General features: G+C 35.2%; 1 protein-coding gene across 5 annotated transcripts in view; it reads right to left on the reverse strand.

Annotated features, from left to right (window-relative positions):
• LOC126840152 (protein prickle-like) overlaps positions 1–18,378 on the reverse strand; it is a 135,122-nt gene that overhangs the window by 18,106 nt on the left and 98,638 nt on the right. For 2 of the 5 annotated variants that reach the window (XM_050575696.1, XM_050575697.1), the window contains exon 3: positions 16,671–16,720. The exons of 2 other annotated variants lie outside the window; for them this stretch is intronic. Coding sequence is in view for 1 of the 3 variants with exons in the window: in XM_050575694.1 (XP_050431651.1) it covers positions 14,557–14,822 (266 nt within the window). In the remaining 2 variants the exon portion in view is untranslated. Of the gene's footprint in view, positions 1–14,556; positions 14,983–16,670; positions 16,721–18,378 lie in introns of those variants that run through there. One more of the 5 variants, XM_050575694.1, reaches the window with a different exon arrangement.

The following is an 18,378-nucleotide window of genomic DNA, read 5'->3' on the forward strand; positions in this document are numbered from 1 at the left end:
TCGTTATCATAACAGTATTAAATGGTTATTATATTGAATTCAATACAGAGAGAAAACCTCAGAAGCAACACAATATGTGCCAGCATATTTACTCAAGTGGTATAAATATCACAAGTTGTAACGTAAGTGTACATTTTGGCTAGGTAACGCGCGTTTTGCACACCTAAACTTTTACAATAATATACATTTTCTTTATTAAACATCATAATAAATTGTAAAATTTTGAAAAAACAATAAAATGTTAAAAGAAAAAAATTGCCGGGGGATTGTAGTCGGTAGCAAACGTCTTAATCGTACCTATTGGTTTCACATATGGGAAACACAATGAGGTGTATAATATTTTAAACAACAAGTACAGAAAACAACTTGTTGAATCTGATGTGTTTGATTCAACAAGGCTAGCCTTATGGCTAGTTTGATGTTTGCTACCATCGCGCCCCCTGGATGATAACATGTGCAAACACTAGTTTATATACCACACTGCAAAAAAACCGGCAATTCGATTAAAACAATTTAAATGCCTTCTTGTTTTCCAAAATTCGGTAGTCCACCTATTACGGGCTTAGGCGATAAATGTGAAAACGTTACCGTCTTCAAAAGAGTTTGGTAAACTGTACTGACAGTCGTTTGTCGTTGAGTACATTTTCTTACATGAAATAATTTTGTCGTGGTGTATTTAGGTATTTTTTCATGTTGCTATTACTTATTAATTAAATATTGTTTGGACCTAAAAAAATGTACTTCTTTAAATACCTTCTTTTAAATATCATCCAATTTGTAACCTTTAACTTTACCTAGCCTAACCTCTAATACTGTTCTAATAAAGTGGAATTATTATTTTACATTATAAACAGATATAATTGCTGTAAAAATTAAACTACAATTACACGGTAGACTGTAATAATTACTTTAAAAACTAAATTGCATTAAAATAAATACAGTCATTGCGGTTTTTTTTTTGTATACTTTAAATGTGTTCGCAATCTACACTTCGATCATTTTAACATTATTTTGTCAGCTTAAGAATTAATATTTAAATCCACAAAAAAGATTATTTAGTTAACTATTTGAAAGATTCTCCGCTTACTGTAGATGAACTGTAAATACACACATATTTATACTTAATTAATTTTACCAATTACCATCTACAGCTTAACATTGAAAATATCATTTGTAAGTGATTTTTTTCATAAATAAGTTGGAAAAACTGGCTATTTTGACCTACTTGGTATAAACCAGTGCTAAATGTATAATATATTTACTGGTTTTATTTTTCAAAAGTCAAAATTACCAATAAATTATTTCTAATCCTATGTTGTATCATATTTTACATTTTGAACACAGAAACGAATGTACATATCATACATATTTTAATTAAGTAAAAAAAAGATTATACTTGATAATTTTTACACAAATACACCAAATACATTAACAAAAATATTAAATCTCTTTTTCCTAAGTTTTATGATATTCTATAATAACATGTTGATTTTTAATATTTCCATATGTATAAGTCATTTTTATCTATACTCAACAATTATTATGTAATTTGTTGACAATATGGTAATTTCTTTGTACAAACAGCCGTGTATATTTTAATACTGTACTAGCTATTTGTAATACAACTTAGGACAATTATAACCACTGTAAAATTTTAGTTTACAGAACACTATGAGAGATCACAGTATTAATTAAGTATATGGTCGATATCCCAAAATAAATTACCGTGTGAACAGATGTAGTAAAACCTCAACACGGCGACATGGTACACGTTTTTATAAATTTAACCCCCCCCCCCTTTTAAGTTTTCCATATAAGAGACTATACAAACGATGAGTGTGTATGTAAAAAAAAACATTACATAAAATGACTGGTCAAAAATTCGACATTCGACTGTAGTGGTCTAGCCGTTTCACAAACTACTCATTATTATTATTCTTTTTTTTTTCATTACTACAGTCCATTTTTTCCCACTATTGTTCAACGAGTAATTATTACTTATTTACAAGTAGCATGCGGACCGACAGTATAATTCAGCCTAATTATAAGTAACCGGTCATGCGTTTATAATAAAATAAAAATAAAATAACTGCATTATTATTCAAGTGCATTACGTCATAATATAGTGACAAAAAGGGAAAAGAAACATTATTGTCATATTATATGAGTGCGTTTTGATAATTAAAACTATCATAACTATATTTCTAGATCTATATAGAGCTTGTCGGCATGAAAGCACCATGCTCCTAAACGTTATATAACATGACGTTATGATTATACTTAAGCCAAATATACTATGGAATTAAGCCACTATGGCGGAGATCATGTATTATAGACCTACCCTACTGGCCGTGGAAGGGAAGGTGCGCTCGATTTGGCCACATTACTGTAACGAGAAGGTATTTGATTAGATATATTCTGAAGAGATCCGGCCGGATAGAGGATTCATTGCTTCAATACCTAGCTAATCAAGTGTTAAAGATGTAACGGTAACTGAGGCCGTTCGAGACTTTCATTAGCCCGAAACGTTGTATTATTATTATTATTTCCCTGGCTTGTCCATCAAACAACCCGAATATAACATAATGTACTTATGTAGATATATAGATATATATATATATACTATAGTACTCGGATGATAACCTATCCCAGCGGATTGACAGCGGAGGCCGAGCCTGCAATTACCGTTGGCCGAGGCGATCGATCGGACAGCAACTGGTTTTCTCCAGTTGTATTATAATAGTTGTCGTGTCGCTGTTGTATAGTTGGCGAGCATGTGATAAATATACACGGTCTGGCTATACGGCTAGTAGGTGTAAATTGCCGAGTTAAGTATATTTCATTATTTTATCCTCGTTCTAAATAAACCTACACACCTAGCCGCCGCCGCCGCCGCCGCTGTCATGTTCCCAATGGAAAAACATACTAAACAGCATATACCTAGTACACACCATTCGCATTCGCGTCACGCTGTAGCTTTCGGCTGACTTTGGATTTACCATTAGAATTTTGTCTGCCAAAGAGTTTACCGGCACAGCTGTGGTTGGACAAAACTGTAGCGCAATGTATGTGCGGCGCAGAGGTTAAGGATCATGACTAATGATCGACCGAAAAGGCAGCAGCGGGGGGGCGACGATCCGGACCCGGATAATCTCGGTAGCGGACAGACACATCTCGGATCTATAAAAGTGTACCCATAAGGAAGTGTACCTTCCTCCGGGGAAGGTTGATTGATTGTGCTTGCTCTCTAGGCCTCTCCGTCGCGCCGGCTGATCTCGATTTGCGGACAACGCAGGTAAAATAAAAAAGAAGAGATAATAATATATATGTAAGACGGTGATTTGGAAATTCGTTGAAATGTCTTTGTCTCACGCACCAATGAAAATAATCGCCATAATGGAGCGGGCATGAGCATAGGGACGCCCTGGAAACCGTCGTAAAAGGGATAAGATGTAATTGATGCCTTCATTCGATTCGAGGTGCACTAATGTATATTTAATACTATGTACCGGATGCGTCGCCCAAGTAAGAACAAAGACAACGTAACGTGATATTGAAAAGAGTCTCGGAAAGATGAAAAATTCAGTTTAAACCTATTACACGTGGTTCATTTGGTCCAGGCAAATTATTTCACAGTTGTGACGACGATTGGAAGGTAATTCTCCTTGTGGAAACCGCAGTGGTAATAACAATAACGGAAACGGCCAACAGCTATCCCCTAAGACCGACCGTGCCTACAGGAAGATTGTGTTTTACTATTATAATGTATCTAGCCGCGAAAAAACCGCATGGCACGTACACGACCCGTGTGAACGTATACCGATGATAACTGTATGGTAATTGATGTTGTTGTGCCTCGAAAATGGTGTATTGTATAAAAAAATTCCTTAGCTAGTGCTGTATTTTCCTTATCCGGTATAATAACATGTATAGTAGTGCGTACCATACCTACTCATCGGCTGCCAGAGCTTCGGTTTAAACATATTATAAACGTACCGCTATTTAGGTGTAAATTTTATTGGAAATCAGATTTACAGTGTCCGTATACGATTGCTGGTAATGACCGCCAGCTAACACGATTTCCGGAAAAAAAGGAATAATTGGGGGGAAAAGAATAAACTGTACAGCAACATGATAATATGATATTACACTTTTCAGTAATATTAACTATGAACCTACCTTTTAGTTATTTTTATTTTAGATTCCAAACGGAGCGAGGAACGTATTGGTTTTATCAAGATTTTTTTTTTTAATTTAATATTTCTTATAATTTTTAAGAACTTTTATGAAACAAGCACCTAATTGAGTTAAAATAATTTTGGATTTAGTCTACACTCATCTGGGTCAATAGTTGTTTTTACAAAAAATACAAGAAAATATGACACACCTAATATGCATAACGTATTTATAAATATACATATTTCTAAAAATTTTAATTTAAATTTCCCATCCTCTGGTAAAACAATAGTAATAAAATAATGTAAATAATATAACAATTGACATTTAACAACAAATTTCAGTTTTATAACTTATTAATTATTATTATCATTAAAACATAATGAATTATTCAGTATCAGTCTTGTACTATTTTCTGTTTATCAGTAAAATGAATTTATTTATTTTATTCTCTTCGAAATCGGTATAGGTTAAGTGGAATTTTAGAAGAAAAAAAACATGCATATTATGTGAACGAGCTATAATGCTGTTTGCCGGCTAACCGAGAAAAATATACATTATTCAAATAACTTTAAGACTACCGGTCGCATGTAATAACATAGATTCGGTGATTACAACACAGTCATATTATGGTTACTATAGAGGCGGTAGGTATAAGATGATTTGACTGGTTTGGCGAAATTGCTCTAGCCTTAATATGCGGCGCACAGTTGCTTATAATATGATACAAGTATACAACAACACATTATTCGACAACGGCATTACAAAAAAAAAACGTGCTCGAAAAGGCTTTAGTTAATATTTTACTTGTAGACTATGGGAACACAAAGCAATTACATATTATGGTAGGTATACTTATCAGAAATGAAAAAAATAGTTATCTCGATGATTGTTTTTTCGTTATTTACACGTCCATAATATTCTGTTCCGTCCAATCAATCGTTTCCTCAAGTATTGACTCAATACACTGTTCTCGGACCACCTTTCTCCAACACATTCTTTCATTGTTTTGTAACCTCTTGGTTCCCTCGAGAGTTCCCAATCGAATGAGTCGCGTTTCTGTTTCTAATCGACCAAAGGATTTGCAATACAACTGACGGCTATTCAAAAGTGCAAGGATTCTACGGACGGTTTTTTAAGAACTTTAATTATTTCCAATAATTATGACTACTATAAAAATACACAAGTACAAAGTCGTCGCCTAGAAAACACATTTATATATATATATATGGCTGCTATTCACAGTTGCGTGCTTTGGCTATATCGCCACAGGCTTAAGATCATTAATAATTTATACGCGTACCTATAATACCTACTACTATCCGTGTACAATATAATATATGTAATCGAAACACACACACACACACTTGTATATATTATATCCATTGCTCAGCATAAAACGGTGTTATAATGCAAATTAGCTATGTGTGCGCAGCCAGGGCGAAATGGGGAACTCGTGGCCATCTTTATTATACATATATATATGGTATGCTTGAGGGCAAGTATGTACATGGTTTTATACATGTATATGTGTATGTAATAATTATAATTACCTACACTGAAAGAATGCTCCCGTAACACGCCCCGTTGCCGCCATTGACCGTTCAAGAGAATTAAAAAAAAAAAATTTCTACTATGATACCGGCCGACATTTTAGTATAAGTAGAGCGATTTTGATTTTTCATATGTATAATATTGCACTGTAGTGTGTAGCTTTACATTGAAACGGTAAACGTGACAAAGGATAATAGAAACCATTGTGCAGTGTGTGAAATTTCAGTTGTAAATGCACAACCTAACATTTCCAGACCAAATCGTAGGAATGTCAAATGTCTTGTTTGGCTAATACAATAATATGTTCTTTACCTATTAACAAAAAGTTTAGGAAGTATAAGTACATTTTGTATTTTTCCTGACAAGCAGGATTATAATATAATATCATATCTGTCTCAACGTTACGCGATGGGTGTTTAAGTACATATGTTATCCAAGTTTCAGTGAAAGTCGGTGTCACTTCATAGTTACATGTTGTGCATGTAGGTAATGTTTAAGCATGTTTTAAATAATGTCTTGGAAATATTTTTTTTTTTTTTTTTTACACGGTACTAGAAAATTGGACTATTGACAAATTTGTTTTGAATAAAGAAAAGGTTTTGACAGTATTATAATATAATGTATAAAGTTGGTTTTTTCAAGAACACCGAGTCATGTGCGGTGATATTATAGCCACAGGTGAGTCTCGTTGATATTCGTCCGTTTGCGTCACGTATGTGACCTGCAGATTAATAGTTATTATAAAATATTTCCAATGTATTATTATCTGTAAATATATTATCATTCGGCGGCTTAAAACATTACGTTACATTTACGAAATGACAACAATTTTGAAAACCGCCGCCCCGAGTACCTGTGTAACTCAATAACGCCGGTTTATAATATCCAATTAGGTGGTAATATCTGCCCCGGTTAACGTATTAAGCTGGGCCCGCCAACATATTATTCTCACTCATATCATTATGTTATTTATCATAATATTCCGCCATCTGCTCTGGTCCGACTCTGCTCTTCGTACAAGAATAATAATATAATATTAATGATAGTAATTTTCGACGACTCGTTTTGGCGCCGACGTCAAACCAACCGACCATTTTTTCAAATCCAGAAAATATACACTCCAGTTTTAATTATATTTGAATTTTCTCTGGTTCGATAGAAGCTCGCGTGGTGGTACAATGATGAAAACGACCTGACAGCCTACTCTCCGGTTTCAATTCGGTTTCGAGACTGCTGCATCACGCACCAGCGACTCCAGCAAATTCACACGAATCACATGTCAACTTTATTGATACTAAAAACAAGGTTAACAAGAAAGCGTTTTTTATATTTTTTGGCGTTCGCATAACATGTGCACAGTGTCGAGTTACAGTTGGATATTCCGGCACAAAAGTCGTTACACATTGTTTTTTTTTGTATTCTTTGTTATGGAGTGCTGCAGAATACTTATATCCCGTGGACGACCTCACGTCCCCGACTGCTATGGCTGCTGTCACGTCTTGGATGAAATTAAAAAGTGACGATAATAATCGCGGCTATATTTTACCTCTCTCGCACGTACAAGCATACATAAAAACACATCTCGCCGGGTACAATTGAAGTAAAAATATAGTATAATATAATATAACAACATCAATTGTATATTTGCTGCGAGTGTGTGTGTGTGAATTGATATATATATATACATGACAAATGTACTTAAAAAAAAAAAAATACTATCACGTAAAAGACCTATGTGGACGTGGAGGAAACAAAAACACCTACCGAGACTCGTATAATTTAATATTAATACAATATATAAGGTATATAATTTCGGTGTGTATGTGTGTGTCCAAATAATATAAATAATAGTGGCGATGGACAGGCACGCGTTCGTGCGGCTTCGATGGCAGTCACGTTGACCATCTTATTATGATGTTTCCAATTTTCAGTTACCATTGCCACAAATGATATCGTGGACCAGAAAGAGAATTACACTGGTGTGGAACAATGTCGTTCCTTCAATGATATTATAAACCTTTGCTCCATCGCCACCGAGACCGAGGAGAGTGAGGCATTTATCTGAACGTTTGTGGCATTATTCTTTACCTAAAACGACCATACAACTCTGTTCGACTGTTGTTAAAATCACTTGAATGGAACGTTATCAGGATGGTTTGCAATGACTAGGAAGAGACCCGGAGTGATGTAACACAGATGTACACCGTCAGCGATTTTTTTATTTTGGCACCTTTTTCGATAGGTTGTTGAAAAGAACTTCAGGAGTTAAGAGCACCGAGCGAACCATGACAATAAAATAAATGCCTTAATTGACAAGTTAGGGTCTTATTCACCATGTACATGCCGTCACTTAACTTGGAGTGCACTTTACCACCCGTTTGTGTAGCCGAGCACTTGGACACCAAACTGCTTATGATCGCACCAAAGAGTATTCGTTTGCCTTTCCGTTGCTCTACTACAGTAAGAAATATATTTCTATGTTGGGATCTTGAACGCCTTGAGCCATCTTTGTATTAAATTGGTATGTTGTCACGTGTCGGTGCTGTAATAGAAATGTACACTTCAATTGAGTTGCAACGTTTTAAATATAGCGTGCAAGAAAGTGGACGTTTTCATACTGCAAGGTATGAAAAAATATGACAAGCGAACGATGAATTGCAAATAATCAAACTATTCGATTTCTACCACAGTTGAGTTGTTAGGAAGACAAATGAGCCAATCAATCGGACCGATTTGTATCTATTAGGCTGTTCCATATGGACATCAAGGGCGAACCGATAGAGTGCACCTCTAAAGCGCTGACTCTCGACGTAACCAGTATGTAAATTGGGTTTTATACTAGGTATATATCTCATTATTATACTCGTACAAAATTAATAGCCCATAGTCAATCGTAAATTCTATCAGCCGTTCAGCAATTCCAAATCGATTTGTTTTGGCCGTTTATTATTTCACTTATGCCCGGTCAGCGTGGTGCTTGGTGGGGTTTCAAACACGATTCAGGAAAAAGTGCGTTTTTCCCAAACCAGAATAGTGATGCGATAACGAGACGCTTCTGCTGTGCTAGCTGCTTAAGTACAATCCTCGAAGAAGCTGTTAACACGACCGCAAGTTTATTTCCAGGACACACACCGCATGCATTCAGTCGTGACTCCACTCGGCCTGGCCAAGCGGTAAAGACACAAAGGGGAATTTTTCGTTAGACCTCGTCTTATCTTAACTGTCGCTTCAACCACATTACCATAAAACTAAGCGTTTTTTTTTGCTTTTGTTAATCCACATTTATCGGATTTAATCGTCCTACCGATCGAACCGCATGCGCACATAATTATCAATGGCCATCTCTTAATTAGAGTGTCCGGCAAGATGTTATCACATGTTGGTTAGCCACAGTTGTACGACACCTCGTAGGTGGTACAGAGAACCGGTTGCTTTGGGGTTTGCGCATTGCAATGAGCCAGATTGTCGAAGATATTTTGTACAGTTGAAATAGATGGACACAGTGGAAGCCTAGTAATTATGAAATTGATTTACAATCGCTGTTGTCTAGGGTTTTGGTTGATTTTCCTGCGCATACCGCGGTTTGAACGGACGGACAAAAACTATCCCAGTCGTTTATTATTCACAGTCATGGTCGAGTCGGCCCAAGGGTTAATTGACCGGTTAAAATGTACCAATCCGATATGCTCGGCAATTGACTCTGTGACACCAGAATCTAATTTAATAATGAGATAGGAGATTCGGTTAAGCGGACAATTATCCAATGCAATGTTTTCGCAACGTTATCGCATTTCGCTTTGTTAATAATTAAAAACCGGTCATTAGACCTAAGTTTGTGGGTGGTTTTTTCTCACAGTCTCCGAGGGGATATCGACCCAGTAACCGACAGCAGCAGCAGTGTGTAACCGGCTCGTATCAAACGTCGCGGATCTATGGGAAAAATGTACGGCGCTATCTGTATAATTGGCAGCCTGTGTAAACTCTGACGTGCTCGAGATTCCTCGGTGATGACTTATTATTGTGCTCTGTACTTAGAGGTATATACCGAGGAGACCGAGCAAAACGGACAGATACGACGGAACGAAATGCGTTAATAACGGTTGTGTGCGCTGCTAATTTTTTTTAACGACTAAAAAACCTACACAATAGAAATGGGGGAAAAAGTAGCTTGCAAACAATATTGCACAAAACTTACTCCTCTTTTACCACATGTAGTCGAGCGTATCTAAAAACTACACGATGGAACATGTAAGGATACTTGGATTGTTTGAGGTCGAAAGTTCACATTTCAAAAGAGGCTGGTCGATGGATAATACATTGAGATGCGTCCCGGGGCTTGTTGGGGTTGTGTTATCGATCACATAGCAAGAAGAAAGGGGTTATATTATTATTTATTTTTTAACAAGCGTGTAAGGGCTCTTGACGCGCGAATTTCGAAGCGATTAACCCGAAACGAGTATTATGCAAGGCCCGTCCGATGAGAGTCGATGAAGCGATGGATCGAAAAGGGGAAAGGGACAACAGTGAGAAAAAAAAATCTATAGAAGATTTCATCATCGCTAACGCAAGAACGGAGATCAGGCAAAAAAGGTATTTTTTTTATGTCGATTCAACCTTTTGCACATCTTTTAAGTGTCTTTTCGCTTGGATATAATACAATGAACTGTAATCATATAGAAATAGGGAGAGGACAGAAAGAAAGAGACCAATGTTTTCTTCCCCTCGGCCTTAAGACTTAAAATCTTCTTTAGAACGAAGTGTGACTGTTATATGGTCCGATAGTTAAATCTAACCGTTGTGATATAAATTATTACAATTAGTTCTAAAAATTTTTTTTATAATTTTATCTCAAATCACAGCTATTGTCGATTGAAGATTATCTGCCAATAGTCTAGTGAGGCTTAAAAAATATTCCATTTATATTTGTATTAGATGTAACAAGTTACTAGGACTGTGAAAGTAATTTTCAAATTCGTTTTTTGCGGTTATGGCCGTTCGAAAATCTCAATCCAGAAATAAAAATATTCCAGTCGAGTTGTCACGGTTGCCAAATGGATAAGGCCTGTTTTGGCAAATGGTGTGTAAAACTAACATTGGGAACAAAGCATATCATGTATATATATATATATATTGTAGCTCGTAGGTGCTCACAAAAGATCTCGTTGGGCAATTTCAAATTAACCATACTTGTATTGTACTAGCTGTCATTGTCCCTGCGACAACCCCAACGTATTGCTCAATCGAATGAATCAAAATTAAGGTAAAAAAAAAAAAATAATTACACACCCCGATGAAAGGTCTATTTTGAAAGCGTTCTTCTACGCCGGTTAGCTAATTATTACCACATGGCTTACATAAGCCTCGGGGGGTAGGGTTATAAATTATACACAGCATCCACGTTGAATAATATTAAATGAATATAATAGGTAGGTATAATGTGCGCATTTCCGATTGCTTAATCGTCCAACTGACATAAATCCAACCTGAATTTAAATTACGATTAAGCCTAACCTAAATTATAAAGGTAAATTTAAAATACCCTTCACAAGTGTATCATAAATACCCTTGACAAGGTCATCACTGGACTTTATATTATAGCCATAAGTGTTGCATAGCTTTTTTCTAGGCCGATTAGTAGTTTATAGAGAGATTTACAAGAGTGGGTTCAAATATTGAAATTTGTGACTCATGTTGTCTTTGGGAAAACCGCAACTGATGAATGTCTGTTTAGTAGTTTTCATCTCACCAGCGGGTAATCAAACCTGACACCCGTGTATTGTCTCTGTAGTGGTTACTTTTTTACACGATAGTAGGTAATCACACATTATAATATTATTGTACAAGCTAACTGTGATATAACACATGTTGCCGGTGGTATAGCTGTCGTGGTCATTAATGGAGAGAAATAAAAGGTTCTTGACCACCGGAAAAATATGGACGCTTATGTGACGCAAACCCATAATAAAACATGTGCAGGTTTTACAACATAATGGCGACGATAAAAAGTTACATTTTATTACATATATTATGTATGTTTTTTAATGATGTAAAATTTTTTTACCGCCGGCCAATGTAAAATCTAAAACACAGTGGGATTTTTTTTTGTTTTTAAACCCCCAAAACTATTCCAGGATTGTGCTAATGATTTGGACAACAGTGCAGTTTTCTTTAAAAATATAATTTAATTAGTTTTGTTTTCAGTACTTTGCTAAGAATTTTGAGGAATTCCACTAAATACAATATAATATTATTATACTAATGAAAAAATTCCCATAATGTATCATAATATTTTGTAATTTTTTAATTAGATTAAACCGACTGAAAATTCAATTTGAAAATTCCAAATAAAGCGCATTCTCCGAGATTTAGAAGCCGAGGAAATAATATATATATATATATATAATATACAAACAATGTGAAGAACGTGTATTATTGTTTTGCTTTGGCGTCGATACGAGTTAATTTGCCTTAAGTAAAATATTTTCTGTGTTATGTGCCGCTGCTTTGGCCGTTTACAACAATTTTTGAGATCTCGTCGGTATGCGACACAAACGCCATTGGCAGCACCGAGGCATATTTTTTATATTATTTAAAAAAAATAACTAAAACAACAGCTCTCGATTCTCCTTATTCCAGTGGAGTATAAAAATTATGTTCATATTGAGAATTTCTATATTATGTTAAACGACCGATGTGTAAACAATAGTAATAAATATAAAAAACAAAAAAAAACGTCGGTTGCTTGTAAGATTCTTGTAACGTGAATTATTAGGGAAATATTTTTATAAAAAATGTACATTAGAGAGAGCTAGGCAACTATCATTTCCAAAAATAGTAAACAAAATATAGGAATCAAGTTTAAAGATAAAAAAAAGTAAAAAAAAAACAAAATGTGTATTTTGGATTTTTTTCCAATAAATAATTAATATATACATATTATTAGTTGAAATATACAAAATAGTGTACTAGAAAAACCGAATTAATGTATTGTTAAATTGACAAGTACAGTCATAGTTAAGACATTTTATTTTGCAACAAAAGCTCAAACCAATAGATTAATCTCCTGAGGAAACAAAATGAGTCTCCTCCACAAGCATAATATGTTTATTGGCGACTTTCATACATATTATATGCACATTTTTATTTGTTTTTATACATAATATATCTAATGTATAATAAACCAAAATTTTTAAGCTCCAAAAATTGTGAATTCTCTAAAATATGTTTTTATTCTAACTATTGTATACTCCATTGACCTGTTTTTTTTTTTTTAATTCAGCAAGTGAAATAATTTTAAATCTCAATAATAGTAATAATATATTATTTTGTGTTTGTAATGGTAATGGCGGGCACAACAGCAGCCATGGTACACGTGACACAAAAAAATCCGTCTTGCCATTAAAACTACAACGACAATGACACGCAAATTATATTTAAATGGCATATTTAATTAATTGAAAAAAAAAGTACAACCCAGTGTAAGTAAACGAGATCCAATAGTAGTAGTAATTATCAAGATCGTGTGTACCCACCCGAGAAACGGTAACAGAGTTTGTATATTTTGGTATTATTTTTACACAACCGGTATTCGAAAATATTTCCACATTCAGGTGCAAAGTCAGATTGAAAAACGAGATTAAAAAATACAAAAATAGAGGTATTTTCTGAACCGGGATGATGCGCTACGGATATGCGTGCAGCCGCGGTCTAAGGTTTCCTGTCAATTATTATTCGTTTAAGACGGCGGAGAAACATGTATCATATTATTATTATGCGCCAAACCGAGAACAGTAAAAAAATTGATTCCCGAGATGATAAAAAAAACAGCAGTCGACCGATAAACCGAAATTAAATAACTGTATTCGTCAGCTAACCTCTGGTTGTAGGTCGGCAACAAGTGTAACAATAGTAATTTGATTTCGTCAAATGATAGCATCGAACAATCATCATTATACATGGTGGGTGCCTTGGTTTTGAATAATTTCCTTTGGTAAAAAAAAAAATAGAATAAATAAACACACTAAGGTGAAATAGCCATTATAAAAACTGAATCGAATTAACCACCGGTGCCAAGAGGATACATGAAATTACTGTTACTAATTCACGACTGAATCTTTAAAGAAGTCCAAGTGCGTTCAAGTAAATGTTTTGTTAAGACACTTTATATAACAGAAGAAAATGTTTTATTTTCCTTTCAGCTGCAAAAGGCTAATAATAATATTATCTGAATGTGTCGAAGCTTTCGCGGATTGAAATATCACATGAATAATATTATCGTTTGTTTGCAGCAGGACATTTTTAAATTCATCCATAAAAATTCTGCCGGTATATTTCCTTTAAAATCATCTTCAACAGACTTGTTAGGCCGAACCAATCAAATTAAGTAGGGTGAAGGAAGGTATTTTCGTGGCATAAGCAATTTCGTGATATAGTTTGTTGATCGTATCGCGTAATTCCCTATTAGAAAATTGTCTTGAAAATCACACTGATTGTTAAAACACAGTTATTTTAACAATCAGTGTGACTTTCAAGACAATTTTCTAATAGGGAATTACGCGATACGATCAACAAACTATATCACGAAATTGCTTATGCCACGAAAATACCTTCCTTCACCCTACCTATTTTTATTTTGTTTTTAAATATTCTGTTTACTAATTCATGTGACCATCGCCACGGTATAACTAATTATCTAAGAACAAGCCGTTTGTGCATTCACTGTCAGAAGTAATTTTACTGCTCGTTTGAACGTATGTTTACCATAACTTTCACTATTATATCGACAGGATATCCTAGGGGTGGAGGGAAAGGTTAAACTGCACTGACCTATCGGCGGCGGCAAAGGACACGGTGGACATTTGCTGGAGTTCCATGACCGTCGCCCCCGTACGGTGATGGTCGCCTTTGCCCTGCTGAGAGGACGACTTTTTGGCCGCGCCGTACAGCTGTCTGTAGTATTTTTCCTGGTCGCCGTACATCCAACACACTTTCCACCATTGCCGGCACATGAGCACGTTAGACGTTTTGGCGGCGGTCACAGCCGGGGTGGTCGTGGCGGTCATGGTCACTTCGCGATAAACCGAAACACCCATTCGAATAAAAAAAAAACACTAGCTCGTGCGGTTAAAAAACATTAAAAAAAAACCGCGGATATTATCTAATTTTTTATGCAGACGTTTTTTTTTTTTTTTAGCGCGCACTCGCTTACCCGCCAAATCCGGCACACTGACTAACGCTCTCCGGCTACCGGTCGGTCTCGGACACTGCAGGTGTGTGTGTACTCTCCTATAGTCATCATACAAGTCTTGCCGTGCACACACAAGAGGTGGGGAGAGAAACCGGCGGCGGTGGCACCGGCAATCATCTCGGTGGATATTACACGGTATACACAACGTGAAATTAGAAGGTCGACTGTACACAGGGGAAAATAACCCGGCGGGTAAAATACTTTGGTATTTTATTTTTAAAAAAAAAAAACATTTTTTCGGTCTTACGCCTAACGCGCGACTCAGGTAACGATATTGGGAAAAAGGACGACCCGCGTGAGGGACAAGAGACGGGCACAATCAAAAGGGTTATATAGCACACCGACAATGTCGAATAGCAGTTAGACTAAATCCTCTTAAACGTTTAAAAAGCCTTGTAAAACGTTAGTGTCTACCCGTCATGCCTCGTGTAGCGGCACAATATAATATTAACCCTGATACCTTCTTGAAAAGCGCGCTGGACAGGGTTGTTATTAAAAACGACCATACTGTTAAGACGTTGATCGAATGACTAATCGATGCAGAATCGTTACGACCGTTTCGTTAAAAATATATAATATAGTACAAAAAAAAAAAAAGAGTTAAAAGTTTTCTACGCCGACGGTCGTACATTTTTCATCGTTATCATAGGCTTAAGTTCGAGAAAGAAAAAAAAACCTTGCGCTCTAAGTTAATAACGAGTAAGGAAGTAACTCTCGAGTAAAACTTAAGTAATTACAAATAATTTACGGATCCCTATAATGTTTGACTCGGTCAAGTTAATTACGGCTTGCTCGTGTCCGTCTCGGACGTTTAAATAAACACACCGTTGAAACTAAAAGGATGTACTTTAACTGTACTCGGCTAAAAGGAGAATTACAGACCCAAAATACTTGGTAAACCAATAAGGTTAGAGTCCTCCCCAAAATGCAGTTCTATATCCAAACGGACAATAAATAAAATAGGGTTTGTTAATAGGGAAATAATTTCCAATTCTGATTTTCCAATTTATATTGTTCGTTTCTTCAATTTTTTCCAAATCAGTTTTGTCACAGTGTATCAATTTATTTTGTTTTAATATTATTGATAGATGTTATACATCTCTCTCAAAATAATGAATTAAAAATAATCTCCAGGCGACTCGTTAAACAATTTACCATCAGCAGGCTTCATAAAAATATGATTAGGTTTTTTAGGAACATTTTTTTTTTTTTTAAAGCTTTCTGAAACGTTATAAGCTCTTCTTAGAAAGTGCCGCCTAGGGCATGAGTCCTTTACCGTTTTGCAAAACGCTTCGCTTTTAATTTTTTTGTTTGAATATTTTAATTAAATACTGATCGATACGTTGTACAACTCACATTATAAGCAAAACTCTGACAGGATTAGAACACAATATTATAATATCGTTACGGACTCGTTTCAGATTTTTTTTTTTAAATATTTTAACCAGAATCTTTTGAACTAATTCAATATACAATTATAATATCATTTATAAACTGTATCTCATCTATAGGTAGAGTGGATTTCACGGTTAATGCAACTAATTATACATTATAACTATTTTATTAAATTGTATTCGCGTGCCTCACATAACCTGTACACTCCATGTCATTCGCCTTGTTCATACTGGTTACAAGTTAGCTATTTCAATAGTCATAAAATATGTATGATATATAATTATTATTTCACGCTTACTTAAGGGATTCGTTCGAGTTGGTCAACTCCAGATGATATTATTTTCTTACCTGTAACAAAAAAATAAGCATGTATTAGTTATAAATAATATATGTATTTGTGTTAAATTATCATACACACTAAAAAAAATTAAAAACACCATAAACAGGATTAGGTAGAGAAATCATATCATATTATTATCCATTAGTCCAATGATAATTTTATTTATATTATATAGCGGCAGAATACATTATATTTTATAGCTTTATATAGGCCATTAAGATTATACTTTCAACTTTTTTTAGAATAATATTTTCATAACAACAACAAACCATTATTGAGCCACCCAATTAGGTAAATAGTCAATGGAGAGCAGTAATACTACAGCTATTTGTTCTATGACAATTGACAACACTGTTTATATTATCTACTATGCGTATATCTGAGGGAACTGTATCTAATCTAGTACAATATTATAATATTGTACTAGATTTGTTTTAATTAAATTAAAAAAAACAAAATACACTTTTAATCATATAATTTGAATTGTCTCTGTTGGTTTCGAATCGACATGATAATAATAATATCATATAAATAATAATATTTTAACACTGTGTGTGCCCACATCCGTATTATGTAAAATAAACAAGGGTTATGCAACGCAGTGGATAGGTATAGCCGTAAACCACAATTATTCGAGCGACGAAAGCCGTTGATTAAGTAAGGGAAAAAAGCCGCCAATGAGAAAACAAACGATCAATTGTTGACGATAACGAACAATATACTGACAGGTCGGTCTAAACAATAAATCTAAGTTTCACCACTGTGCGACATGTGTGTGTGTGTGTGTAATCTATGAAAACCTAAGACATAAACCAACGGTACAGTTAAACGGCCAAGCACAGAGCATTATTGTCGCAATCGAAAGTAGATTTTAATTCTCTGTACCTTCAACTGTTAAGGAGCACGTGGATTAAGCAAGCGAGGGTAGCCTGAAGTCGGTTTGATCTGCTCAGAAATATATTATATTTGCCTCGCTTATTGTGTTTGTTTTGCATGTAATTTCGATAAACAAAATATGCAAACGTCAGAACCTACTTATATCAATAAATATACGACTAAGTTATGAATAATTGAGAATATTGACATAGGACACTCCGTTCCGGATAAGGATGCGGGTTTTCGGTAACCGACACACGTCCAGTTACAAATAAAACACTGTCCAATAGCCTATCATATTTACCAGTCAGACTTGATGATTAAATATACTAGCTTGTTACTGCTTCTCAATATACTGTATCATTATCTATAATTCCACCACTACTCTAAATTTATTCGGTACTTCAACGAGACATGAAAATGCTCTTTAGTGGTTGCAGACTCGGCTGAAAAACTTTTTAAAAATTGTCTTTTACAGACAGAATTGTTCAGTTTCTGAAACGGTTTTTAATTAAATAAGGCGTCGAGGCTGACTTCCACGTCCATCGCGCAGTGACGTGCGGTTACCGAGTTGGTTAATCCGTGCGGTTAGAATATCTATTTTGCTTCTCAGGAAGATCACAAATTAAGTTTACAGTGTCTTTAATGGATAGGCACGGCACCAGTCGGTCGGCTGGTATAAAGCTGGTATTTTTTCCCCGGCTTTTTCCAGAAGTCATGACGACGCCAGTGGCAACTAAGTAAAGGGGAGTCGGTCCCGTTATCCGCAACATCGAAGATAAGGTAGGCA

This window comes from Adelges cooleyi, unplaced genomic scaffold (assembly GCF_023614345.1).
Source record: "Adelges cooleyi isolate 19-005CV unplaced genomic scaffold, UGA_ACOO_1.1 ACOO_flye_CR_arks_rails_tigmint_CR_PRNA_376, whole genome shotgun sequence".
In the NCBI taxonomy this organism is placed as follows: Eukaryota; Metazoa; Arthropoda; class Insecta; order Hemiptera; family Adelgidae; genus Adelges; species Adelges cooleyi.